Source organism: Enhydra lutris, unplaced genomic scaffold, assembly GCF_002288905.1.
Source record: "Enhydra lutris kenyoni isolate GAN:26980312 unplaced genomic scaffold, ASM228890v2 scaffoldscaffold47, whole genome shotgun sequence".
Classification (NCBI taxonomy): domain Eukaryota; kingdom Metazoa; phylum Chordata; class Mammalia; order Carnivora; family Mustelidae; genus Enhydra; species Enhydra lutris.
Genome location: NW_019154131.1, coordinates 15088512 through 15113313, shown reverse-complemented (window position 1 = coordinate 15113313; position 24802 = coordinate 15088512). Strand labels below are relative to the sequence as shown.

The 24802-nt window shown below is 41.2% G+C and overlaps 1 protein-coding gene across 1 annotated transcript in view; it reads left to right on the top strand.

Moving 5' to 3' along the window:
* Positions 1-22898, top strand: part of LOC111156605 (MLLT3, super elongation complex subunit) — a 287500-nt gene extending 264602 nt beyond the window's left edge. The window contains exons 6-11 of the mRNA XM_022517595.1: positions 3381-3456; positions 5307-5436; positions 8036-8135; positions 13672-13743; positions 14901-14972; positions 21509-22898. Coding sequence (XP_022373303.1) covers positions 3381-3456; positions 5307-5436; positions 8036-8135; positions 13672-13743; positions 14901-14972; positions 21509-21640 — 582 coding nt within the window. The 3' untranslated portion in view covers positions 21641-22898. The remainder of the gene's footprint in view (positions 1-3380; positions 3457-5306; positions 5437-8035; positions 8136-13671; positions 13744-14900; positions 14973-21508) is intronic.
* The last annotated feature ends 1904 nt before the right edge of the window (positions 22899-24802 follow it).

Below are 24802 nucleotides of genomic sequence, written 5' to 3'. Positions count from 1 at the left end.
TATATATATATATATATATATATATATATATATATATATATCAATATCATACACCTTTCCTAGTTTATAAAATCATCCTGGATTTGCATTTTTGGAGAGTAGGTCTGTATTTTATTTTAAAATAAAATCATATTTAAAGTGAAGAACAGGGGCACCTGGGTGGCTCAGTGGGTTAAAGCCTCAAATAAATTAAAAAAAAAAAAAAAAAAGTGAAGAACAGCTCCATTTGGCTGGATTTGATAAAATATAAGACCATGTCGGCCTCATCTAGTAGCAGAATGACTTTCAAACAGTTAACATGTAGTTGAGTTCAGTCCTGGTCTGGCTAGGTAAGTTTAAGATCCGTCCACTATGACATGATTTTGTACATGCTTCTTAGATGTTTTTATTGAGAGGTAACTGCATTCTTTCCGAGTGTTTTCTTGCAAAACACTTTGATGAGTATAAAGGGATGCTACTTACATCAGTAAGTTTCTAATTTTTCTTGTGATGCATTTTTTTCTTTTCCCTCAGATGCTTTCTTAAATTTATGATTCTTTCCCAAACATGCTTCTGCATTTAAATAAAGGAAATGACTAACATAATATCGGTGGTGTTCTACTTGGAATTTTCATTAATATCATTTGTTTGAACTTTTCTAATATAAATATACCTGGACCCCCACACCAAACCCATTTAATCAGAATTTCCTTATGTATAGAATCCCCCAACTGATTCTGATCAGTATCCATGGCTGCAGCTCTCCGGAGCCTTGATCATTGGGTCTTAAAAGTCTGGTTGGTCCCCAGAACAGCAGCAGCAGCATCGCTTGGAAAATCTTTATGGAATCCAGGTTCTCATCCCAATCCCAGAATTATTGATTCAGGAACTCTGGAGTGGACCCAGCTGTCTGTGTCTTAACAAGTCCTCCAGGTAATTCTAATGCCCATGAAAGTGCGAGACTCCTTGTCTCCTTGGCTCCCAAACCGTAAGTCCTTGTCCTGGTTACAAAAACCTTCCAGGACATGGGATTTGCTGCCCATCATTCAACATTTTATCCTTCTCCGTTCACCTCTGTTGCTTAAAGGTTTCTATTTTAATATTGTCAGTGAATTAATGTGTCTTCTATCATGAACCGCAAATGCTTTGTGGATCAGGCATGGTGGTTATGATAAACATTGAGTGAAAGCCTTTGTCTCCTGTTGTATTATGTTCTTTACTCTTTGTCAGTTTTCTGATGGTTGGTAACTGGATTTATTAACCTTGTTTGTGGTTAAGAAGCTAAAAGAAGGCTGCCTGCAGGTTTGGTTCTGGCATTGGCATGATGCTTGAGACAGATGGATCAAGTTTAGCATGGGGTAGTTGGGGAGATGGCCACCATCCCCTCTTGCTTTCCTAATTAATGTCACTCTCAGCAAATAGCTCTGGCAGAACGGCCCCTTTAAGTCCAGTGCAACATGACTGGTCCAGCAGGAGGGGGAATTAGAGCTCTCTCCACTCACTGTAAGGAAACCTCTTTTTTGGCTTCCAAATGGTTTCCAGAGCTATCAAAATAATACCGTTTGCAGACACTTTTCATGGCTGAAAAGAGCAACTTGGAGAGGAAAAGGAGTACTCCACGGCTACAGGGAGAAATGTTTTGCAGCTGGGCATTGCACAGAACTGCTCACTGAGTGCCCTTGCACAGTGTAGCTCACCTTTGTGGTTCAACAGTGGAAGAACCACTCAACAGAAACGAAGGGTCCCTTGCACGGGCGTTTGTGCTTGTACACCGGCTCTTCTTTGTGGGCCACGGACCGCAACGTGTCGGACATTGTACTGCAAATCTCAAGTAAATCTCTCAGTGGTAAAGGGCTGGTGGCCGCCTGCTGCTCATTAGAGATCCTGTCTGGCTCTTTTCCTGCGGAATGAGTGGTAGATTGCTGACACCTGTTTTCCCATCCAGCCTGAGGATGTGAAGTGTGCAGTAGGAATGCCTGAAAGTGCTTCCTTGTGTCCGAGTCTGGATCTTGGTGTTGCCTGCAGAGAAGGGGGTTGGGATTCAGTGCTGGGAACGGAGATGAAATCTGTGGTGAGAAAACCTCGTTATAAGCTGAACCGATATTCTCCTCCTCCTTTAGTGGCCTCTGATGGTGCTCATGGTGCTCTTAGTTTATCTTCCACATGGCCCCGATAACTTAGTCCCCCCGAGAACCAAGTCGGAAGAAGAGAGATTTATCTTGTGCACGAAAAGACCTCATCTATGTCTCAAATAACAAGTATATAGTTGAGACTGTGAGCACATTAGAAATGGGATGGGAACAGTCCAACATTAAGTTATTATTTTAAATTTGGACTAAATACATAAAATTCAAGTGTGTTGATCGTATGATCAATTTCTTTGCACAGTTCTTTCCATGTATTTATTCTTCCCACCTTTACCTACTGTGAAGCCTCATAAAAACTGGCAGATGATAGAGCAGAGGACCTAATGCTCTGCCTTCAGTCCCAGATACAGAGTGCTTGCTGTATGCATGCATTTGCTAAGTATGAGAGGATAGTAAGCTCAGGAGAGACCCCCACACCCCTGCCTTTTCAAGTCCCCGGAGTCTACTGGAGAGGAAGGACAAACATCAGAGGCAGCATAACACTGCAGCATATCAGATAAACAAACCGATGAGATCCACATTTTCAGTGGGTTTGGAGAAGGAAGACGGCTGTGAGTTGGGCAGGTCAGGGAGGATGTGGAACTTGTTCTGGATATTAGAGGATGAGGAGAATTCATGATGAGAGAGTGGGGCATGTGTATGATGTTCTTTCCCTGCATCCGTAGGCTGTGGAATAGAGGGTGGTGTGTGTGTGTGTGTTTAAAGTAGGGGCAACATTTCCCACTGACTCATGTGTGGGACTTGGCCAGATCTCCTTGTGAACATTACCTCTATTTGTGAACTGTGGATGAATGGGGTTAGGGTTGGGTCATGGCCTTGGACCAGAGTGAAATTAACTGGCTCATAATGTGATTGAACTAATGACCTTGGCCTCATTACCACTATGTTTTAGCTGGTTGAGTCAATCAAACATTGCAGAAAGGGTAATCAAGGTAATCTTTTAAAAGAGATTTGGATAGCGGTAAACACAGGAGTGAAATCAAAGACAGGTTCTTCTGTCCTGTAACACCCAGGTGTTTGTCTCATCATCCTTGTTTCTGCATCTAGTAAAAACATGGTAGACAAAACAAAAAGGATACCATAGTCCTCCTGGGCCGCTGTTTTGGCATAATGCAATGTGTGTTCATTTTTCTTGCACAGAGTGGGACTGTTTTTGTCGAGGAAAGTGTTTTTGAGCAGTAATGTTGTTTTTTAATTTTAGATGTGTTGTGTCCCGTAAATTTATTGATGATGGCTTTCTCTTCTTCTTTAAAGTCTGAACAGCCCAGCCCTGCCAGCTCCAGCTCCAGCTCTAGCTCCAGCTTCACGCCGTCCCAGACCAGGCAACAAGGTATCCGTATCTCCCAGGCAAACGATGAGACCTTTTTCTCGTAAAACATCTTAATGAGTTGATTTATGGTCTATTTTCTACTGTTTTATTATTTGAATGATAACTTGGCTTTTATGCAGTTGTATTTATTTCCCCTAGGAATGCACTTGAGTATTGTTCTGATGTATGAGGCCAACATCTAGAAATTCCCCTTTTGCCAGTCCCTGCCATCAGGGTCCCATTTTACAAAAGGATTATAGACACAGCCCATTCCGGGGAGCTCCCAAAGGAAATACAATAGCAAAAGCTGGAGTTGAGAGGCTCTGACATAGAGAAATAGGTTTTTACGCTCCCTTCTGGATGTCTTTCATTTTATTTATTTATTTATTCTACAGATTAATAGACCTGTTTTCTTTGGCAAGTGTTAGTTTGCTGTCTTTAAAATTTATTTTCCCTCTACTTGAACTTAAATTTAAATGTAAAGAAATCTAACAAAGAAATTTAAGCCAGAACGTTAAATATATATTTTATATTTTTTTGGTGTGTGGAAATCTTCAAATAAGGGCTCCTTTTTTTTTTTTTTTCCAACATGAAAAGTGAGATCATATGAAGGAGTAATTTGGTTTTGAGCATCGCATTACACATTAGCTCTTTCATTGGCCGTACTCAGTTCCCGATGGCCTCATGTAAGTTTTGACAAGGATTAAATTGTTGCGTGTATTTGAGCTACGGCTAAGCTTCCAGGAAAAAATAAAAGACACTGATCATTTGGGCTACTCAGATTTCTTGTTACATTCACTTCCGAAGATACTAGCCCACTACAAAAGCAGAGAAATTCGGGTTTTGCAGAGTGGGAGACTGCAGAGAATCAATACTTATTTTAGAGCTGACTGATAACTCAGATATTCATGTCCTAGATTAGACTTTAGGAATTGCCTAATCCAGAATAAAAGTGCCTCTCTCACTTTCTTGATTGCCTCCACAATCTCTTCTTTAACATAAAAGAGTGATCTTGTTTTCATCACATTTAGAGCAGTCAAGTGAAAATAAGCCACACTGAATTTTGTTTTTTGTTTTTATTTTCCCCCCCCAGTTATGTCCTGTTCTAGAATAAAAACTAGTATGACTTAGTTTTTTTTTTTCTCTCGCATCTAATACTGGATACTCTCTTGAACTTTCCGGGCACCTGACTTATTGCATGGTTTTATTTATGTAAATATATGCTGGTATTTTGCCAGGAATTTCTTAAAAGGTAAAATAAAAATTGGCTGCATAAAATTGTTGCTTGAACAAGACCTTGTGTCCAAGATCAATATGAAGATCAGAGATAGGACATTACACCATGGAATTGAAATACTTTATAATCTGAACTTGACTGAAATGCTTGCTTGACCTGAAATTGACCTTGAAATAAAAGGAACAGCTAAACCTTAATAGATCAAAAACTACCACACAAAGGCTGCATTGCCTAGAACAAGTTACAACCACGGTGATTTATTAGCCTCAACTTTTCAATACATGGATTAACCTAACAAAACATTCAATTTACTAATAGATCTTTCTGTTCCTCTTTAGGTGTAATTTTTCTTAGGGAAGAAAAAATACATAGAAAAACATTCCTAGGAAATAGAGATTTTCCAGTGAACATCCTGGGGCATCTGTTGTGAAAACAGTAGTGTTTCGGTTATGTGTTACATTCCAGAAACTACCAAATTTGTTTTGTCATTTGTATAAATATATATAGTCATGGTTTTTTTGGGTTTGGGGGGAGGAAGGCCAATGTTCAGTGCTGGCGAGCTGTCCCCTATGTCCAGTATGACTAAGTGTGTATGAGGTAGTATGTTTAATTGTGGCATGCTGTCATTCCTCAGGTCCTTTGAGGTCTATAATGAAAGATCTGCATTCTGATGACAATGAGGAGGAATCAGATGAGGCAGAGGATAATGACAACGACTCCGAAATGGAGAGACCTGTAAATAGAGGAGGCAGCCGAAGCCGCAGGTGAGTGTCTCGGCAGGAACGCGGCTCCCTGCAATGCAATCATGCCTTTTCCCCAGACTTACCAGCATAACCATGGTGAAGGTGTGCAACACCCAAAACAGTGGTAGAAGATGGTCACATTCATTTAAATTGGGTCGCCTAGGCGTGCTTATCGTCATCCTTTCTACAGGGAACTGTGTATCCCTTTTCTCAGAAAGCAGAGGCTTTTTCCTCTACAAATTCTGTAGGGAAAACATCCTATCAAGAGTCCTGTTCTTTAAAGTCTGTTCCAAGGTGGCAGGACTGACTGTTGAAATCAACTCCATTTTCATTTGAAGAGTTTCTGGAGAGCCACTGCTATAGCCTCAGAGTTTGAGGCAACATGTTTGCTGTTTGTAGTTAGAAAGACATAATTGGCGTCAGTGAATTATGTGTGTGACCTAATTAAAACTAGGATCACCTGTGTGTGTTTTCCAGCAAATAAATTCCTTTTAAGTGTGCTGACAATTAGGTTCCTTAAGTAGCTTTAATGCTTTGAGGCATAATTCCACATTATAAGATGGTAATTCATGTCACTTATAATTAATAGTCAACTTGAAATTGCCTTGAGGGTTTTATTTCTTTATCATGAGGAAAACAAATAGGCATGCTTACTTGAATGTGTTTGAGTAGAAAAAATATGAATCTACTTGAACTTAAAATCCAATTACATTTGTAATACATTGCATTAAATCTTTTCCCGTTATCCATTACTGTGTAGAAGGCCCTAGAATTCCTCAAAAGAATACCTTCTTAATCCCAGCTGGACAGATCATGTGTTTCCTAATTGGTAATTCCTTAGGATCCTGGGAGAAGGGCTCCCCGGAGTGAGTATATGTGCCCTATCAGATCTTTTGGCAAAGCTTCCCTGCGGCCATGATCAATGTTTAACACCCACCTTCTCTTTCTCCACCTTGTCTCCCAAACTCACCCAGCTATCTATCTATCTATATGTATTTTTTTTTTCAACAGGAGAAAACAAGGAGCCTTAGAGCCTTGGTGTTATAACATTTCCCTTTAGAACTCTTTAATCTGACAAGACAGAAACTAACTCGTAGGACAGGAAGATCTAAAAATGGACTAGAACATGGCAGTGAGCATATTGATACCCACCTGACTGCTGGCAGCTCTCAGATTTACCTGATGAGAAACGCATGACCTACTTAGGCAATTTCCAGTTACACTCTTATTTAGAAAATCTAGATATGCTGTGATGGGCTATGGCCCACCCACTCGCTGCCCTGTGCCCGGAGTCGGGGTGGGTCAAATCACACAGGCTTGTGAGCTGTCTGATGGGATCTCCGTTGTTGCAGATTGCTTGCTTCTCCCCCCGCCTGACATGGGCTGTTAGCACGGCAGCGCCAGTGTAACATTTGGTCTTCCTTGCACTTGCGAAGTCTCAACTGTTTAATCAGTTTAAATACTCAGCCTTCCACTTCAGTCAAGAAGCATTTTAAAGCGGCGCTTCAACAGAACACTTCATTAATGTAATTTAGTTAAGAAAAACAAGTTCCATCCGTTTTTGCTAAAAGGATGTCCCAGCGTATCCTTTTCATTTCCTATCTTGTATCTTGTCTATCTGAATATATTATAGAGCTGGAATGTGATTGCCTATTCAGAGTGAAAGAAAAACTCTCCTGATTTCTAAAGCATTTTCTGTTTCTGAAAAGAATATTATATTAGGTGTCTGTATAGCCAAAGAGAGAGCAAACACTGAACGTTTCAGAAGGAGGGTATACATTCAGTAGAGTAGAATAAAGAAATATCTCTTACCCTGGGTAAAAAGAAAATTCCATTTTGTTCTGAAAAGAGAAAAATAGGGGAGGGGTGATGTTTTTGCATTGTCTTTGGTTGTTGAAAGATACTCTCTTTCTCGAAAGCGGTTACCCCAAACACAATGTCTCTTCATGTTGCTGCAGTATATTTCTGGTGAATTGTTGTAGCAGTGGTCAAAACTAGGGACAGCCTTGCATCATTATGGGGTAGAAATATTTGGTGGGGTTCACACAGCCTGTCCTCAATGTCACCCCGAGCTCTCAGTCATACAGGCCGGTTGCCCCTATTCTCAGCAGTTACTTCCACTCCCACAGCCTGGGTTCACCTCTAGCAAAGAAGCAGGGGGGAAAGGAAACTAAAAGGCAGTAACCTACAAACTATCTAATTTTGCTGACCTGCCAGCTTGGGTAGCACGCTAGGTGATAGTAGTGGGGTGGAGTTCAAGCAGGGAGATAACGAGAATAAATAGGGCCAGTACAATATAGGGGCTGAGCACCAACCTTGGGTTCCATTGCCTGGGTTTGAATCCCAGAACCACCCCTTTTGCCTCTTGACCAGAGGCAAGTGACCTAGTCTAAGTCTCTTTGCTCATCTGTTGAAATAAGGGTCATTCAGTGAGAAACAGCCACTAAAACACTTAGCACGGTTCCATACAAAGTCAGTGCCAGTGTGGGTTAGCAGTTGCGGGAGTCGAAGCAAGTTTCTGGTGCTTATTAGTGTTTGGATTCTTTGCTCTCTGTGCCTACGTCCGTAGATGTTTCAAGAACTGCCTGTACTGATGCGTGTGACTTCTTTGTCTTTTCAGAGTTAGCTTAAGTGATGGCAGCGACAGTGAAAGCAGCTCAGCTTCTTCGCCCCTCCATCACGAACCCCCACCACCTTTATTAAAAACCAACAACAACCAGGTAAATTGCTGGGTTTGCACTCTTCAGGACTCTGCCCAACTAGGTTGTGATCATTTTTACAAAGCACACAAAGCTTTTTATCCCTTAATTTTAAACAATGTTTCTCTCACTAGACAATCAATAGGAGTCTACAACCTTTGGAAAAGCACATAGTTGGGGTGAAAGAATTTCTGTTGTCTTGAGAAGTATATCCCATCAGATGGGTTAATTACATTGGTGCAGGAAGGGATGGTGACAGAAGTACTGCTCATTTGCTCCAGATTGCTGTGTGTTTTTTTTCTCAGCAGTTAAGTGGACTAATTTAATGAATTAGAAAGAATATAATCTTTGGAGCTAGGATAAAGCCTGGTTCTTTGTTTTACTAATTGACAGTAGTATACTGGTGGGAAATTAACTCTGAACTTTTGATTCTTAGTTTCCTCATCCATAAATGGGGATATTAATACCTTTCAACTCTTGGGACGATGTTGGATACTGTATTTGTAAAGAGCATGGGGCCATGCTCAGGCCTACTTGGCACTCAGCTGATGGGAGTAGATGTTTGTTATTGTAGGTGCATTGCCTCTGTGGGCTCATCCAGGAAAAGAGGGTCATCATTTGGACTTGTAAGGAACAGTTAATAAAATGCAGAATAAATAATGGTCATTATCATTGTTATAAATCAAGCAAAGAGGAGGCCTTACTAATGTAATAGTCAATTCAGAATATAGTTATTTGGATAAGGTCTAGGCAGAACTTCAAAAGCGATGATGAAGAGCTTTTGTTAAACAAATGATTAAGAATGGGATATTTTAAATACTAAAATAAACTAATTTCAAGTATCATGAATATTGTAAAAGCCTCATAGTGCCTTGAGTTGATACACTCATTTACGTAAGCTATTCTTATCTCTTTGTTTAGGCAGATTCCCTGTGACCTCTAAAATAATTGCTTAATCCAAGTTACCCTATGAATATTATGAACTCGAGAATGAAAGAATTGTGCTTTTCTGAAATTATTCTCTTTCACAGATGTCCTACAATTTTAAACAGCTTTGTCCTTGAATTTGTGATCTTTGCTTTACTGAGAAATGTGATTTTTATAGCTGAAGATTTTCTCTTTTTAAATTTTGCGTAAAGCATAAGATCTCCTAAAATTTAAAATACCTCATTTATGAAGTTTATCCACAACTTAAAGCCTTCATTATGCGTAGGAATAATACCAGTGTCCTCTACTGCACCGTGTTCATTCAACTGCAGTGTCTTTGTGGCCTGCATGTGAGTTCAAGGCCAGTCTCATCGTCTGTTACGGACTGGCTGTCCAAAGAGTTAGTGCGTTCTTACTCCTTACCCTACCACCTCGCGTCCCTGTGTCCCCCAGCTGCAGTGCCAGCCATGCCCTTGGCCTGGCCAGCCACACATCAAGCACTTCCGGGGCAGGTGAAGACGAAGATGACGGTTACTACGGAATAACCATCCTCGCCGATCAGTTGGAAAGAGCCCTGGGCTGGCTAACTAGATAACTTGAGTTTCTTTTATAAATCCGTGCTTCAGTATAAGCTGGCGAAAGGATAGAATTTGGACTTTGACTATATTTGCATATTTAATTTAAGCCCGTGGCACCCTGATTTCCGCTTCCTGTGGAGGGCGGGGCGGTGTTAGAACCAGGGTCCCTCCTGGGCGGCAGCAGTGCACTGTCAGGAGTTAGCGGCGTTAGGTAAGCCCTTCCTCAAGCCCCTTCAGCTTCATTCCCCGTCAAGACTGTGCTTGATAAAGAAATGCCGCTCTACGAGGCCCCCATCTTGCCTTTCAAACCACCCTCGCCACTTCCTGGATGGGCAGCCTTCAGCTGACTTGGCTCAAGTCTTGGTTTCAGGGAGAGGTTTGGGTTCTTTGTCAGATTTTTTTTTTTTTTAACCTGTCTAGCAAAACGAGACTAAAAAATGAATGGTATCTATCTGGTGAGGGTAAAAATTACTTTCTCCAATTAGATAGCATACCACTGGTTCCTTGGCATATGTTTATTCGACAAATGTAGCTTCACACATGTGAATCATCAATCTGTCAGGAATACTCAGTTATATGTCACTTCCTTCATGCACCTATAAGCATAATAAGAAAGTCCATATGCTTTCACTTTTAGCTAGTCTAGGCTAGGAAATACGTGTAGCACCGCAAGAGCACTTACCTTCTTGGGGCTGTCTTGGAACAGGGAGCAGCAGGGTTTTAAAACTTTGTTGAGTATTGATTTCTTAACCCCTCCAGTCACCTGCTTTGGGTCAGGTGTGTTGCTGTCCCTTTACATCCATGTTCTAGGACTTATTAAAAATTAGCTAGGCTTACTTACTAGTTCTCCATGCCGGTGAAGTGGAAGAGTAAGAATTAATTGAAAATAGAAAAGTCCTCCGAATTTCACCCTGGAATGTGTTTTCCATCTTTATTTGAATGTATGTGTGATAATTTGAAATTTCACATCAAATAAAATAGATGAAAACAGACTTCGTGTTTCACAGTTAGGCTTCTAAAAGTGTGAGTTTCCTTGGTTGCTCTCTGTCTGCAAGTTGATAATTATCTCTCAAATTTCTGTAAATTACGAGACAAAGCCGAGTTTCCCTTACTGGTTCTCAAATCTTCCAGGGACTAGGGAAGAGAGAAAGTGCTAATTGAGTCAAACATTTTCTAACTATTGAAAAAAAGTGAACAGACAGAGAGCCACATGTCAACAAAGCGAGTAATTAACCTGAGCATTGTTAGGAGCTACTCACGAACATGAACATGAAAGACCTATCAGTAGAGAATCCATCTGCTGAATAATTGAGTTGTCAGTTCTCACAAAGGGATACAGAAAAAATAATAATCTTGGAAGTTTGAGTCTCAAGCTATATCATCAGATTAAGGATTGAAGTGCAGCTAATCTTAGTTCTGTTTTAGGGGACTGTCATGTGTGTAAATGGTGCATCTTGGCAGGCTGGGTGGCTGTCTCCTTCAGTAAAGCTTAATAAGGGAATATTAGTGAGTACAGTGCCATTTTAATCAAAGGGGGTGTGTGTGTATACATGTGTGTGTATTATTAGACTCCAAACCTCCCGTACACGAGTTTCAAACAAAATCAAAATTCCAGATCCTTTCTGGCTGAAAGTATAGAGAAGGGGGTGGGGAGGAAGGGGCCGTTGAGGGAAGGAAGTGATCCACTGGACCCAAGTTAATATTCAGAATATCATAAATTACCTCTCAGCCTGCAAGGCATGTTGGACGAAATTAAAGAGTCTATCCAGTTAAACCGGTTTGAAATAAGCCCAGGGAAGACAAGGTGCTGTACTTTTGTATTCTGGAGTCGTTTCCTCAAAGATAAGAAATGATCATAAATAAAACAATTGTCTTCAGCATGGCTCAGCTCTCTCCGAATGAGGTTTTGACAAAGCTGTTTATTTTGGAGCAGGGAGAGATCAAAGAAGGAAGATTAACTGAGCCCTCTCTGGGCAGCCACTCAGTAACTTGAGGCGGATCACTGACACCCGGAGCTTTTGTTCCTGCCACTGCAGCTTCAGAAGAAAGAAATGAGGATTTCAATGTAGTTCGGCCTTCTGTGCTGTAGCCCTTACGGAATGTGTAGGGTGGGACTTAAGTGCCCCGAATGTTCTATTTTCTGCTCTGGAGAGAAGGTGGTAGAACGCTCTAAACCTAGTTAGCAGAGTTGCCGTACAAATATAGAGTCCTTAGTGACTTTGACCTCCAGAGTCCAGGGAAGGGGGGGCAGGCAGAGTGGGATATTACGGCAACACAATTCAGTTTTCTTCTGCACAAGGCAAGCACGCAGGCGCTGTTTTTCTCTCTGGCCTGGAATCTTGGCCGACTGTCTCTGCGTTGCCCAGCCGCGTGTCTGAATTGGCGAGGAGTGCCATCTACTGACCTACTTACTCCTAGGTCTCCGAGCTCAGAGTTTCCCCTTGAGGTCTCATTTCCAACAACAATAGAGAAGGAAATTCTGAACGTAGTGGAGTGTTGGGTTTCCTTGCAGTGCAGCGCGTTAAAAAAGATTACCTTGCCCCAGCGATTAAGTAATTTCCTTGTGTTGCCCAAAGCATTGTATTTTAAGTGACTGAGCCTGGTCAGGTTGGTCATCTGGTTATCTTGATGTTAAAAATGAAAAAATAGTGGCAATTCTCAGGAAAGACTCTGTTGAAGCTCACTTCTTACCCATGCATTATTCTAAATTCAAAGGAAAATATACCCTTTTAGAAGTATTTGGTCTTTCCCAGAATGTCACGGTCCTATATCCCCAATAGGTAAACTGTTTGTTGGTAGTATAACATTTTACAGCCAAATCTCGTTCATCGTATTTCTCTTATTTATTTCATCTCACCTTTTTTGAGGTCCAAAAATGTTAATAGGACCAGGACCTGAACCTAGGTTTCTGAGCCTAATCAGGGCTCTTTCCACTACATACTAAAAGTGGGCTCATTTGATAAGTCCTTTTTGTGTTATGAAATATGGTAGACTTTTGAACAGAACTCTGTGTGTGTGTGTGTGTGTCAGAGCAGAGAATGGATAAAGAAGAGCAGTAGGAATATGAGACTTCTTAAATACATCCTTTATTTGGTATTTTCCTCCTTAATATTAGCTTCCGATTATAACTCACTTGCTAATGAGGTTATCATGAAAAAGACAAAGTACTTTGCTTTTTATGTTTATATACATTTGTAAACACTCATCAATATATTTAGTGGATCTCAGCGGTTTTAAACAAGGCCTGTTTAAAAATATTTCCCTTATAATCCTTAATGTTGAGGACTCTAATAAACTAACTGTATTTATTAAATAATAATTTGTTTCTCCTTCTAATTCATTAAAACCCGAGCTCCCCATGGAAGCTTCTAAACAGTACGCGGGACTTCCGTTCATACCCTAAACTGTAATCGGGTCACATGGAAGGGCAGACACTTGGTATTTTATCATGAGTAAACACATCGTTTCTTGAAATGCAGAAAATAGTTCTGCCCCCTCTATTTCTTGTGTGGGAGGATCCCACGTTGGGAGCAACCTGTGTAACTGATGGCCATCTTCATTTCCAAAGCTGCATCCGTTTAGTGGATATGAGTAATTTTAAGAATCTGAAAGTCAGGTTCTAAAAAGGTCATTCGAGTGTTTGTTTTATCATCCCCAGCATGCTGAGCACCAGTAGTCATGCTGAAACAGCAGAATGAGTATGAAAAAATTCTTGCCAGAGGGGACTATAATCCAGTATAACTCAGCTGCTGTGCGTATGTGTGAGAGTGTCGTCACAAAAACAGCCTTGGAAGCTTAGATCAATTTCTTTATCGTCAACTTTTTTTCTTTTTTTAAAGTCTGTTGCCCTGACTCAGCATTTCAGATAGAAGTCCTTTATTTTCCAAGAAAGAATGAGATTAGAAGAGAATAAAGAAAATGTAGAGAGAAGTGCTCTTTGGAAAGTGATATTACTGTGTGACATTTCATGCCTCTGTGCCTTTGTTTGGGGGGTGGGGGTGTTGCTACGAAGTGCCTGAATCAAATTTACCTGTGTTCTCTTCGATCCCTAGATTCTTGAAGTGAAAAGTCCAATAAAGCAAAGCAAATCAGATAAGCAAATAAAGAATGGTGAATGTGACAAGGTAGGTTTCCAGGGCGTTCCTGGGTGTGCAGTAGCACTGACCAGCTTCCCTTGGTGTTTACCTTGACTAGTCCTTGCCAGCTCCCCTTCCATGTCTTCATTGGAAGTGTCCCACACCCCCAAATGATGAGCACTTCTTCTTGGTGCTTTGGTGTTTGTTTGTTTTCCACGTCTCACTTATATCTTCAGTGTGATACTGGGCTCTCATGCTACTGTTTTCCATGATGCCCTGCATTGCCAAGGGGTTTTGGGCACATTGAACTGGGAGGTAGGAACACCACGGTAGAGGATTGAGGAATTGTAGCCGTAAGTGAGCGGGACACCTGATCCTTGTTTAGTGTGCTTTCCAAGTGTTCATCGTGCATTCAAGATATGACTTCAAGACCTGTCGGGGGTTAGTCTCCTGTTGTGGGCAAGGTCATAACATGTGTTGTAGGATCAAAGCAGGCCTGACTAAAGCTTCACAAACCTTTCCTTTGCCTTCATGGCCAACGGCGCTAGGAAAACCCATGCAGTTACACTAAAAGATTCCGGAATCTGAGCATATGGAAAGAGAGGTGTGCTTCTGCCCCTTCAGGGGAGCTTTTGACAAACCAGATGCTAATTTGGATAATCATCTCTGTTTTTCATAAGATATTCTCTTCTGTCACTTGGTGTTTACTGGCGATATTGTTAGGTATGACTGGGAAACCTCTTTTTTTTTTTTTTTTTTTTTTTAAGAATTTGTCCTTGGTTACATGCATTTATACTTCCATGTTTAAATTTAGACTTTTATTCTCTTAGTTTAAAATCTTCTGAGATGGAAGAATTTAAAAAAAAAAAAAAAGCCTGTGCTAATATGTTTAAGCTCAGAATTTACCATTGAGTACCCACTCTCCCTGGTGTTACTGGGAGAGGGTGGGTCTCCTCCCTTGGATCTTGTTGAGAGTAAATTAAGTGCAAGAATTTGCCCTCATAAAAAAAGCTAGCTTTGTAGGGATAACAGTTGGTCCAGAGAGACTCGGTCTGTGGGAGCCTTGGGTACCGAGTCCACACAGCGTAGACAAGGGAGGTAGAATGGGGAACCTCCAGAAGCTGCTTGTCTGTTCCTGTCTGTTTGTTGTGTTATTTTTGGATTGCTTCCTAAAGTGCTTGTTCTTTTGGTGACTACCCTTTCAGGCCTACCTAGACGAACTGGTGGAGCTTCACAGAAGGTTAATGACGCTGAGGGAGAGACACATTCTGCAGCAGGTGAGAAATGCTTTTTAGCACAGGCCTTTCCAGATGCTGCAAGGCCTGCTGCATCCTGGGGTGGCATCCTAGCCCCTGGAGGTCACACCAGCCCTGTGCTGTCAGCACTGGGCTGGTGCCACCTGCAGAAGTATTTCAGGGAGCAGGGAGTGCTTGCTCCTTGCTGAGGCTACCCGGAAGTCAGCTCTGGAGCTTGGCACGGAGGATCTCCCTGCTGCTGTTGCAGGTGGGGGGAAACCGAGCACTTGTGGAGGTGATGGGGCCAGAATGCATGGGTTTCTCTTCTGGCCCACCCTGGCCTGTGGGCTGAGTGAGGGGCAGAGTGGGAACACAAAGCCTCAGGGGCCAGGCTTCTAGTTTCATGAGAAAACAGTGATAAGAATTTCAGCCAAGTGTTGTAAACATTCGTGATTCAATGGAGTAACCTTTTGCCAGTGCTCTTTTAAGGGAAAGAAATATTTTCCTCATTTCTCTTATCTCGTACAACATATATCTATTATTATGAACTCAACTGTGAAATGCTTGTGGAGCGGGGAAACTTCTATTAGTACAATTCGATGTTTTGCGAAGATAAGGGTGCTTTTTAATTTTACTATAGTTATAGTACATGTGTCTGCTGCATTAACAGTGGCTACTGATAAATACCTTTTCTTTAACACCCAAAGAGGAGGTTGCATTCTAAATTCCAGGGTGGGTTTGTAGATTAGTTCACTGTTGGAATTTAGTTTTATTACTACTTTCAAATGACTTGAAATAGTACTTAATCTACCCCAGCTGTGTGTGGGTTTTTTTTTTTTAATGTTTAATGGCTGATGGTCACATTTATATTCTGTGTACATTTTTTTGCTGAAATCTATAAATATGCACTCTCAAACCTGCCAAGTTCCCTGATTTGTCTGATAAGTTTTGTGTTTTTTTTTTTTTTAACCCTTCTAGAGTTTCAGATTCGAATGAAACTATTACAGACCTATGATTCTTAAGTGGGAGGAGTTGCATTTCTTGCATTTCCGTTTATAAGGGAGTATGGGTAGGGGAGCAGGATTGGAGTGGTTTACCTCAGCATTATTCTAGTCCTCTGCTCGTATCTTTCCTCAGTGTTCTTTTGTAGAACTGAAAATTGTTCAGGCTGCCATTTACCAATTACGTGGGGTTAATTGACTGAACGGTGATGGTAAATCTATTAGCTGATATTCCCATCCCTTTCTATCCCTTTTTAAGCACCAGCTCTGAACCACTGTGGAGTAATTGTCCAATAAAGCTATTAATGCACAAGCCGGCCCAAACAGTGAGTCTCGCAGGAGAGTGAGACAGATGTCTGGGCAGGGCTGGGACACCTTCACAAAGCAAGCCCAGCGCATGCGCAGAGGAAGCAGCCCTTGGTGGGGCCTTGCCTTGGGGTTCCATTGGCATTCCTGATTTCCCATTGTCCTTTAATTTGACCTTTGAAAGAATCGTGAGGGAAGGTGGCTTACTCGAGAATGCTAGCCAAGTGGATTACTTTAGTGTCCTAGAGGGAGAGAGTGATGGCTCTGAATTTTTAGCCTGGCATCAAGGCACTCCAGGACACACAGCATTTCAGCCTAATTGCATTCCCAGGCCGGCTGAAAGCTCTCAGTCTTTGGCCTTTTGCCTTGTAATGCAGCTGAGGCTTGTGATTATGATACCATGATGCATGCCCTGTCACGGCTTACTGCTTAATTAATTCCTATTGTAAAACATAGCACTGTTGAGGACTAATGTTATTCTCCACCTCGAGAGCTGCCCATCTCGTGGAATGCATCCCGCAAAGTCCACGTATTCTCCGCCACGTGGACCTGAGCACCTGCGACAAGGTTTCTGGGGAGGCCAGGATCACATCCGAGGTCTTGTAGTATTAAACACATCCCATCAAAAACTCGGGTCTGACAGTTTTATTTGGCTCACAAAAAGTGCTTAATGCCTTTGTTTTACTCTGGGGATGAGCCGTGTTGGCACCCAGCATCTAGCTTAATGAGCAGAAAGCCCTGGATCAGGAGAGCCTGTGTTCTTAAGCCACCTTCCGTTAAGGTAAAAATAGAGTATAGGGGATACAGTCAAACCCCGAGATCGGAGTACCTAGGATGACTAATAATTTGATTTTTTGTCAAACCATGCATACCACATTGATTTGGAAGGGAAGATGGAGCCCTTCTAACCTCCCCCAGCAATTGAGCTCTGAGTCTGAGCTTGGCCTCTTAAGGTGCAGCAAAAACCCTGAGGAGAACCAGGGCTTCCTTAGAAGACACGCTAACAGCTTAGATAACAGCTTCTCTACTTTTTTTTTTTTAATTTTTTAATTAACATATACTGTATTATTAGCCCCAGGGGTACAGGTCTGTGAATCACCAGGTTCACACACTTCACAGCACTCATCATATCACATACCCCCCCACAATGTCCATAACCCAACCACCCTCTCCCTACCACCCCCTGCCCCGGCAACCCTCAGTTTGTTTCGTGAGATTAAGAGTCTCTTTCGGTTTGTCTCCCTCCCAATCCCATCTTGTTTCATTTATTCTTTTCCTACCCCCCAAACCCCCCATGTTGCCTCTCAAATTCCTCATATCAGGAAGATCATATGACAGTTGTCTTTCTCCGATTGACTGACTTGGCTAAGCATGATACCCTCTAGTTCCATCCACGTCATCGCAAATGGCAAGATTCATTTCTTTTGATGGCTGCATAGTATTCCATCGCGCATGAGCGCGCGCGCGCGCGTGCGTGCATGCGTGTGTGTGTATACACACTACGTCTTTATCCATTCATTTTTTGATGGGCATCTAGGTTGTTTCCATAGTTTGGCTGCTTTTCTACTTTTAAAATCGTCTTTAGGGAGATGGGAAATGCCGGGGCGGGGGGGTTGGTGTTAGAGTAGTCCTTCTCACATCATGGAGGGTGACGTGGGCTGACCACGGCAAGGTGGAGCCGAGCCCCCCCCCCCATCAGCAGTGCAAAGCCGTTCCTGTGGCCAGGCAGAGAGGCATCCTCAGGGGACCAGTGGGGTGTTTCTAGGCTTTGGGGCTTGTGTCATTGGAATAAGGCATATGAGTGCTATGTTTCTGATGTTCTCACTCTCAGGACGCCTGGAGAGGAGCCCCCATTTATTTTTCTTTATGAAGTCTCTACTTAATTGGGGACATGGGTACATGCTCTAGTAATTTGAGTCGTTAATGCCGTTCCCTTTGGCGAACCATCCTGAATGCCCCGACTGCTGCCACTACTGTTAACTGCTACTTTAAGGCTGTCTCTGCATCTACCTTGATGTATTCTTACAAGCTCCCCAAAAATGTGGGGCTCATTTAGTGAGTTTCTTCGGATCCCCTTCATTTCTTTGTGTGTTTGTGGCTGGGGGTGGGTGCCACCTGTGGAGGAGGGAGGAGGCCTGTCATCAGAGCACTGGAAACCTACTGGGCAGTCCCATGCACTTGAGACACCCTGTTTCCTAGAGGGCAGGTGGGTTTATTTGCTTTCAAATCAAGTGGCTTTCTCTACAAGGTATTTTTATTGCTCTGTTTTCTCCATATTGTTAAGTAATTAGTAGCTATATTGAGTCACAGAAAACTATCTTCTTAAAGGAGTGAGTTACGATTTCAAGGGGTGAGCCTAGGACTATCCTTTACCCACCCCCATGCATTGTGATACTACTCCTCTCCTTCCTCTCCTGCCCTCCCTGCTCTCTTCCCTTACTCCTGCAACTTTTATGATAACTATTATTTTTTTTAAATTCAAGTAGGCCTTTTCCGAGTTTTAGCTCCTGGCATTTTCCCTGCTTCATTTGTTTTAGTGCTAATGGAATGGCTAACAGTCAATGAGGGGAGGCGGAGGACGCGCTGGGTCTGGTAGTCCCGTGCTGTACATTTACCTCCCAGATCATTAAGGATACGTTTATATTTATATGGTAATCATAATCATGTTGCCCTGATCTGTGTAGCCATTCAGTTTATAAAGAAGCTTTATTTATCCTATTACCTTATTTGATCCTCTGTACAACCCCCTGTAATAGAACAGGAGTTGTCCCCATTTGGTAGGTCAAGAAGAAATGGCTCAGGTTACTGTGTTCCATGCGGTGCCCCTCAGATAGTGAGCCGAGTCAGAACTGATACACGAAATTCGGGACTCGGTTCTGGACACCTGGGCACTTCCCTCCCAGCCAGCTCATTGGGGAGAGAGGTCACACTCTGGGATCATTGTTATTTGCCTTCACTGGGTACACTGAAAGCCAAGCTCTTTTTGTCCTGAAGATGACACATTTTCACTCACCATATAGTATTTCTTTACGGTATCCCAGAAAAACATAATTTACTCTGAAAACTGCTGTTAGTATTTCTTTAGCATCAGTTGAATTATTTGATAGCCTTGGGAAGAGTTTGCGTGTGGGGGTTACTTATCCAGAGCTCGGTAACTGGTAACTAATAAAACAAACGAGTGTCCATTTTAGATCTCTTAGTGTTAATGAGTTGATGCTTGATAAGTTCTTACGTGAATATACTACTTTAACCATAATGCAGCACACCCTTTCTGGTCATCTCTTGACTCATGAGCTAGAGTTAGAAGCCTGGGTGCAGTGGTTTAAAGTGAGAGGTCACAAGGATGTAGACTCCTGATCTGCCATCTCTCCCATCTTGCATTCATCCTCTTGAGGGGGAAGATAGGCTTCCATCTTTATTCCAGACAGGAAGGGGGGACAGAGGCCAGAAGACACATACTCAGGGTTTATAACCTTTTCAAAAACAGTCCTGAAATCCCAGTGACTTCTGACAAATAAATTGTAGGTAGCAGTATCTGCCAGATGCTGCAGGTGGGTCTGGGGAGGCAGGCATTTCAGTTGGGCTTATGGCTACTTACAGAAAAAAATCAAGCTTCTATTAGTCAAAAGAAAACAAACAAACAAAATAAAGGTGAGGGAGGAAGGATAAAAGGATAGTAGGTAGGCAGTTTGCTATATCGGTCAGGATTTCACAGAGAGAATAACTTGTTTTATTATGAACCACAGTTAATCTGTAAAAAAAGAGTTCCAGACGTTGAATAAGGTAATAATAGCTCAGTCTGGAGCTGGACGATTACTTGGGTTGGGGTTCAGTATGTCTTTTATTCTTCTGGGGAAGTCAGGTATGTCAGGAATGGGGAGCACAGTTGCTGTTGAGAGCCATTGACCCATAGGGAATAGTTCACAAATTTACCATTTTTTAAAGAAAACTAATAGAGGTTCAAAGGTTTCCTTTCTGCTCTTTTCCACCTGAAATTGGGTAATCTGAAACTCCATTGAATAAATAATAGGCTAAATAATTAAAATTGTTCTTTTTTAAGGTGAACTAAAGAGAATGAGAAGTGATAAGAGGGGCATAACAGACAACTAAAAATGAATAGAGTTTGCCCATTTTCTCTCTGCAAAATTTTTTTCTTTCATCCTGATGCTTTTTTTTCCCTCTCTCCCACAAAGCTTGGTAAAATTACCCCCCTCCATCCCAATTTACCCACAACATACATACCTCGAGTCCATGCTGCCTCAGCATAGCATCCATTTCTGATAAAATTATGAGTAAAATTAGAATAGAAAAAACACATGACATGATGAAAGATTCAGACCAGTGACCAACATCATTCTTAACATTGGAACCTTAAGAAATACCCTCTCAAAAGGCAAGACCATAGCAGTACCTCTGCCACCACTTTTATGTCTGAAAGTTGGAGCCCATACAGTAAGAAATGAGGCAGGACTATTCCACACGAGGAGAGAAAGGTTTTTTCTTTTTATAGATAATACTTGTTACCCCCAAATATCCAAGGGAATAAACGGAACATGACTATAAGTAATAGAGGTTTTTATTCATTTTGTTGAGGTAAAATAAAGGTATGGCAAGCTGAATTTTAACAAAGTGAATACATCTTTTGTAACCAGCACCCAAATCAAGCAATGAAACAGTTACGGCCCCCTTCCAGTTACTACCCATGGTCTTCAGGGGGTGGGATTATAGATGGTTCCTCTTTTTCCTTTTGTGGGTTTTATGCTTTCTGAGTTTTTGGTAACATAATCAGAAAGGAAAAGGATCATTATTATGTGTGTGTGTGTGTGTGTGTGTGTGTGTGTGTGTGTGTGTTTGTACTTCATTTTATAAGGAATGTTGCTATCTCTAGGATGGAATTTCCTTACGTTTAATAAGGAAAATCGCTACGTGTTGAGTAAGTGTTATTTAAAAGGGTTTTGAAATTGTATCTCCCCCTAACCACGCTGACCAGTAAAATAGTCTATTGATGACTTGAAAGGAGGAATCAGTTTAAAGGCTATGAATGAGGAGAACAGGAAATCTGCTCTGATTAAGAATTTCAAAGGGTTAATAGTCTTTTGGCTTACCAGATTGGTTAAAGGATGGTTCCATGCCATCCATAGCATAGGATCCTCTTACTAGAAAGGAGAATATTAGTCTCTTGGTTCCATATTTGATCCCATCCACCTCTCTCTCTTTGCCTTGTGATGTCCATTGCTCATTGCCCAATCTTTCTCTTCTCTACTCTCTTAGATCGTGAACCTTATAGAAGAAACTGGACACTTTCATATCACAAACACGACATTTGATTTTGACCTTTGCTCGTTGGACAAAACCACAGTCCGTAAACTACAGAGTTACCTGGAAACATCTGGAACTTCCTGAGGATACAACAACTGGATGCATCAAAAACTATTGTTGGTTTTTTTTTTTTTTTTTTTTGGTTGTGATTTTTTTTTTTTTGTTTGTTTATATGAAAACACTCAGAATGATGCAACCAAAAGGGAAAAAAATAAAAATCAAACAACCTTCAGCTTTATTTTTCTTTAAAGCCAGTCATCATCTCTTGATAAAGGAGAGGTTAAGCAAACCAGCCTCAGCGGACCACTCTTCTCTCCAAGGAAATCCCCGGGAAGAGTTAGCCTGGATAGCCTTGAAAACAAACAAATCAAACACAACACAAGAAAACTTTCAAGAATGTGTATGGTATCCTTGTCTCTCTCTCTGTGGTGGTTCATTCCACAGGACAAATGCATATTCAACACACTGCCTTATTACATAACTGATCTATTTATTATCGCATACAGATATTCTAAAGTCGTTGAGGGAATGACACCACAAGACATTATAAGTACTTGGTCCCACGGATGCTCTTTTCAGTGCAGCGCCCTTGCCATCCCAAGCCCAGTGACCTTACTCGTATACCGTGCCACTCTCCGCCAACTTTTCCAAGTCCTTTTACTCGTTGCAGTCTGTATTTGCCACCTTTTGTTTTTCCAGTTCCAGGACACAAATAATCAACTGGGGGGACCAAATTGCCACCCTGATTTTCTTCTTTGTGGTCTTTCTCCTGAAAGTTGGGGCCCAGCCCTTGGCTGTATCCATATAATGATCTTGGACCATGGTAGGAAATGCACCAAATAGGATCATATGAGTTGTTGTCTAGCCTTAGTCAATAAACCTGTAGGACTTTTAAACAAGTGTACCTGTAAACGTCCTGCATCCAGCATTGTTGAGCTGTCAATCAACATCCTTGTGTCTGTTTTACTGTTTCTAATACTAGAGAAAGACGGAAGTAAAGGCATTCCACAGGATCATCGTTTAAAAAAAAAAAAAGAATTCTGGTTCTGTTTTCTAAAGAAATGTTGTAGAAATTCTTAATTTGGATCTATTTATTAGTAAGAGTTTCAGCTTTCTTCAGCTGCCAGTGTGTTATCCATCTTTACCATAAAACCTGGAATAAGAGATTTTTGTTCACGTATGATCCTCGTAGACTCTTTTATATTTGGAAAATTAAAATCTTTCTTTGGGGGAAAATCCTTGGTTATTCTGCCATAACAGATCATGTATTAACTTGTAGATTCAGTGGTTCGAGCCTGTTTAGTCACTTGCTTATGTTTCCAGAAGGATTTCTTATATTGGTGAAAATAAAGATGGTTGGGGAGGGGGGGGTTATTTTTGTTCTTGATGTACCCTGTTTTAAAACTAGAAATCTGTCCTGTGGCATGCAAAAGAAAGCGAATTATTTTTAAAAGAAAAAAAAAACCCAAAGTTCTTTTGGTGTCTTTATTCCATCCTCTCCGTAAATGGAGATATGCCAAGTGAGAACAGCTCATCTTCCAAGTTTTTGCTAGGAACTCAACTGAAAAGAAGGAAAATGAAGAAATACTTCTGGATCCAAAGGTTCATTCAGTGGATCAGCCTTAAGAAAGCCTCTATGTGTGCGAATAGACCAGTCTCTAGGCTCTCCCTTGTTTATTCCCGTGCCAGATGCTGTCTTTTCATACAGAGATTAACTAGTGTCTGTACAGAAAATGGTCTTTCCAGACCCATTCTTTTGGGCAGTAATGTAAATGCAGATTGATAATGAAGTTATTTTCTGCATTTTAAAAAGGGGATTTTTTTTTTTTACATTGTTTCTTCCTATCCAAAGACACAATTTTTTTCCTTTTAAAAAAATTATAATACAGCCATGCTCCTTGTAAATTACTTGTGAAGCGTCCTCCCCAAGGACAAGTGTACTTTTTTGGTAATGTTACGATTCTTGATGGCTGGCATGAACAGTCCTTGAAGCATTTGTTGTGTGTCCCCTGCTCAATGTTTAACTCCAGAGAAACTTTTGGAGTCATTTTGGACATTAGGTGACAGAAGTGTGTGGTTTTAGGCATGGTTTTAGTTGTGTTTGGTTTCGTTTTTAACTTGCGGATGAATGGGGAGGGCGATGCTTACATGAATTGTTTGCAAAATTTAATAATCTTTAAACATTTCTAACTGCTAATCCACATATGCTCATTAAGCCAGAAATGGATGTGGTTTAACTAAAATATCTGTGTAGTGTATCTAGAAATGTATATATGTAGTTTGGGCCATTTTTATTTTTGTAACTAAGTTGTGTGGTAAAATGATCTGACAGTGTGAAGATTTTTCTCCTTCCTCTGACCACTTAACCAGGCAACTAGGTATCATAAGCAACCAAACAAAAATGGACAACGAGAAGGGAAGCTATTGCAGTGGTAAACTCTAGACCTAAAATTTAGGCAATAAAGTAGATGTCTTCAGAATATCGTCAGAATGGAAGTTTGTAAATCTAACAAAATTCAAGAAAACCTCCCCATCCTCTAATCCTCATGGAGAGAGCAGAATGAGTTTTCCACAAAATTTCAATAGAGTGAGGGTCACATTGTTGATTTTTTGCAAGTTGTATTCTTACTCTTATCGAATCTTTAAATGTGGAAATAATAAATCCCCTTTCAATTGATTTCAAATAGTTACACTTCTCTTCCAGTAACCCTCTCGGTTCTGCCACATTTATAAACACCATTGAAATCTGTTGAAAATTATATTTGGCACATGTGTGTCCTGATGGTGGCTTTGGCTTTTTAAGCACAAAGGGAGAATGGCAGGGTTTAATTTCTTAGATAGGTTTCAAGTAAAATCGATTGGGTGAGTGTGAATATGGTTTGAGCCAGCCAAATATGAGAAATTTTCTTTGCATTTTCCTCCTGTACTTTGAGGAGGTAAAGACCTATGTACAGAGCATTTTTCCCCCTTATAAATTGGCTGGCTTCTGGTTTGGGGGCAGGGTTCTGTATGAGGAGATGCTTCCGTGTTAGTTAACATAGAGCAATTATGTCAGCAACAAAAATGTCCACCTCTCCCTCTCCCTTTATGCAGACAAAGGGGTGTGTCTGTATGTGCTTGCATATTATGTCAGAAAGTAGGGAGAAATGTCAAAGTAGGGAGAAGTGTAAAAACTACAGATCAGGGGACCAAAACTCTAAAAGAAGTAAGTCCTAAGAGAGTGTTCTAAACATTTTTAAATTGATT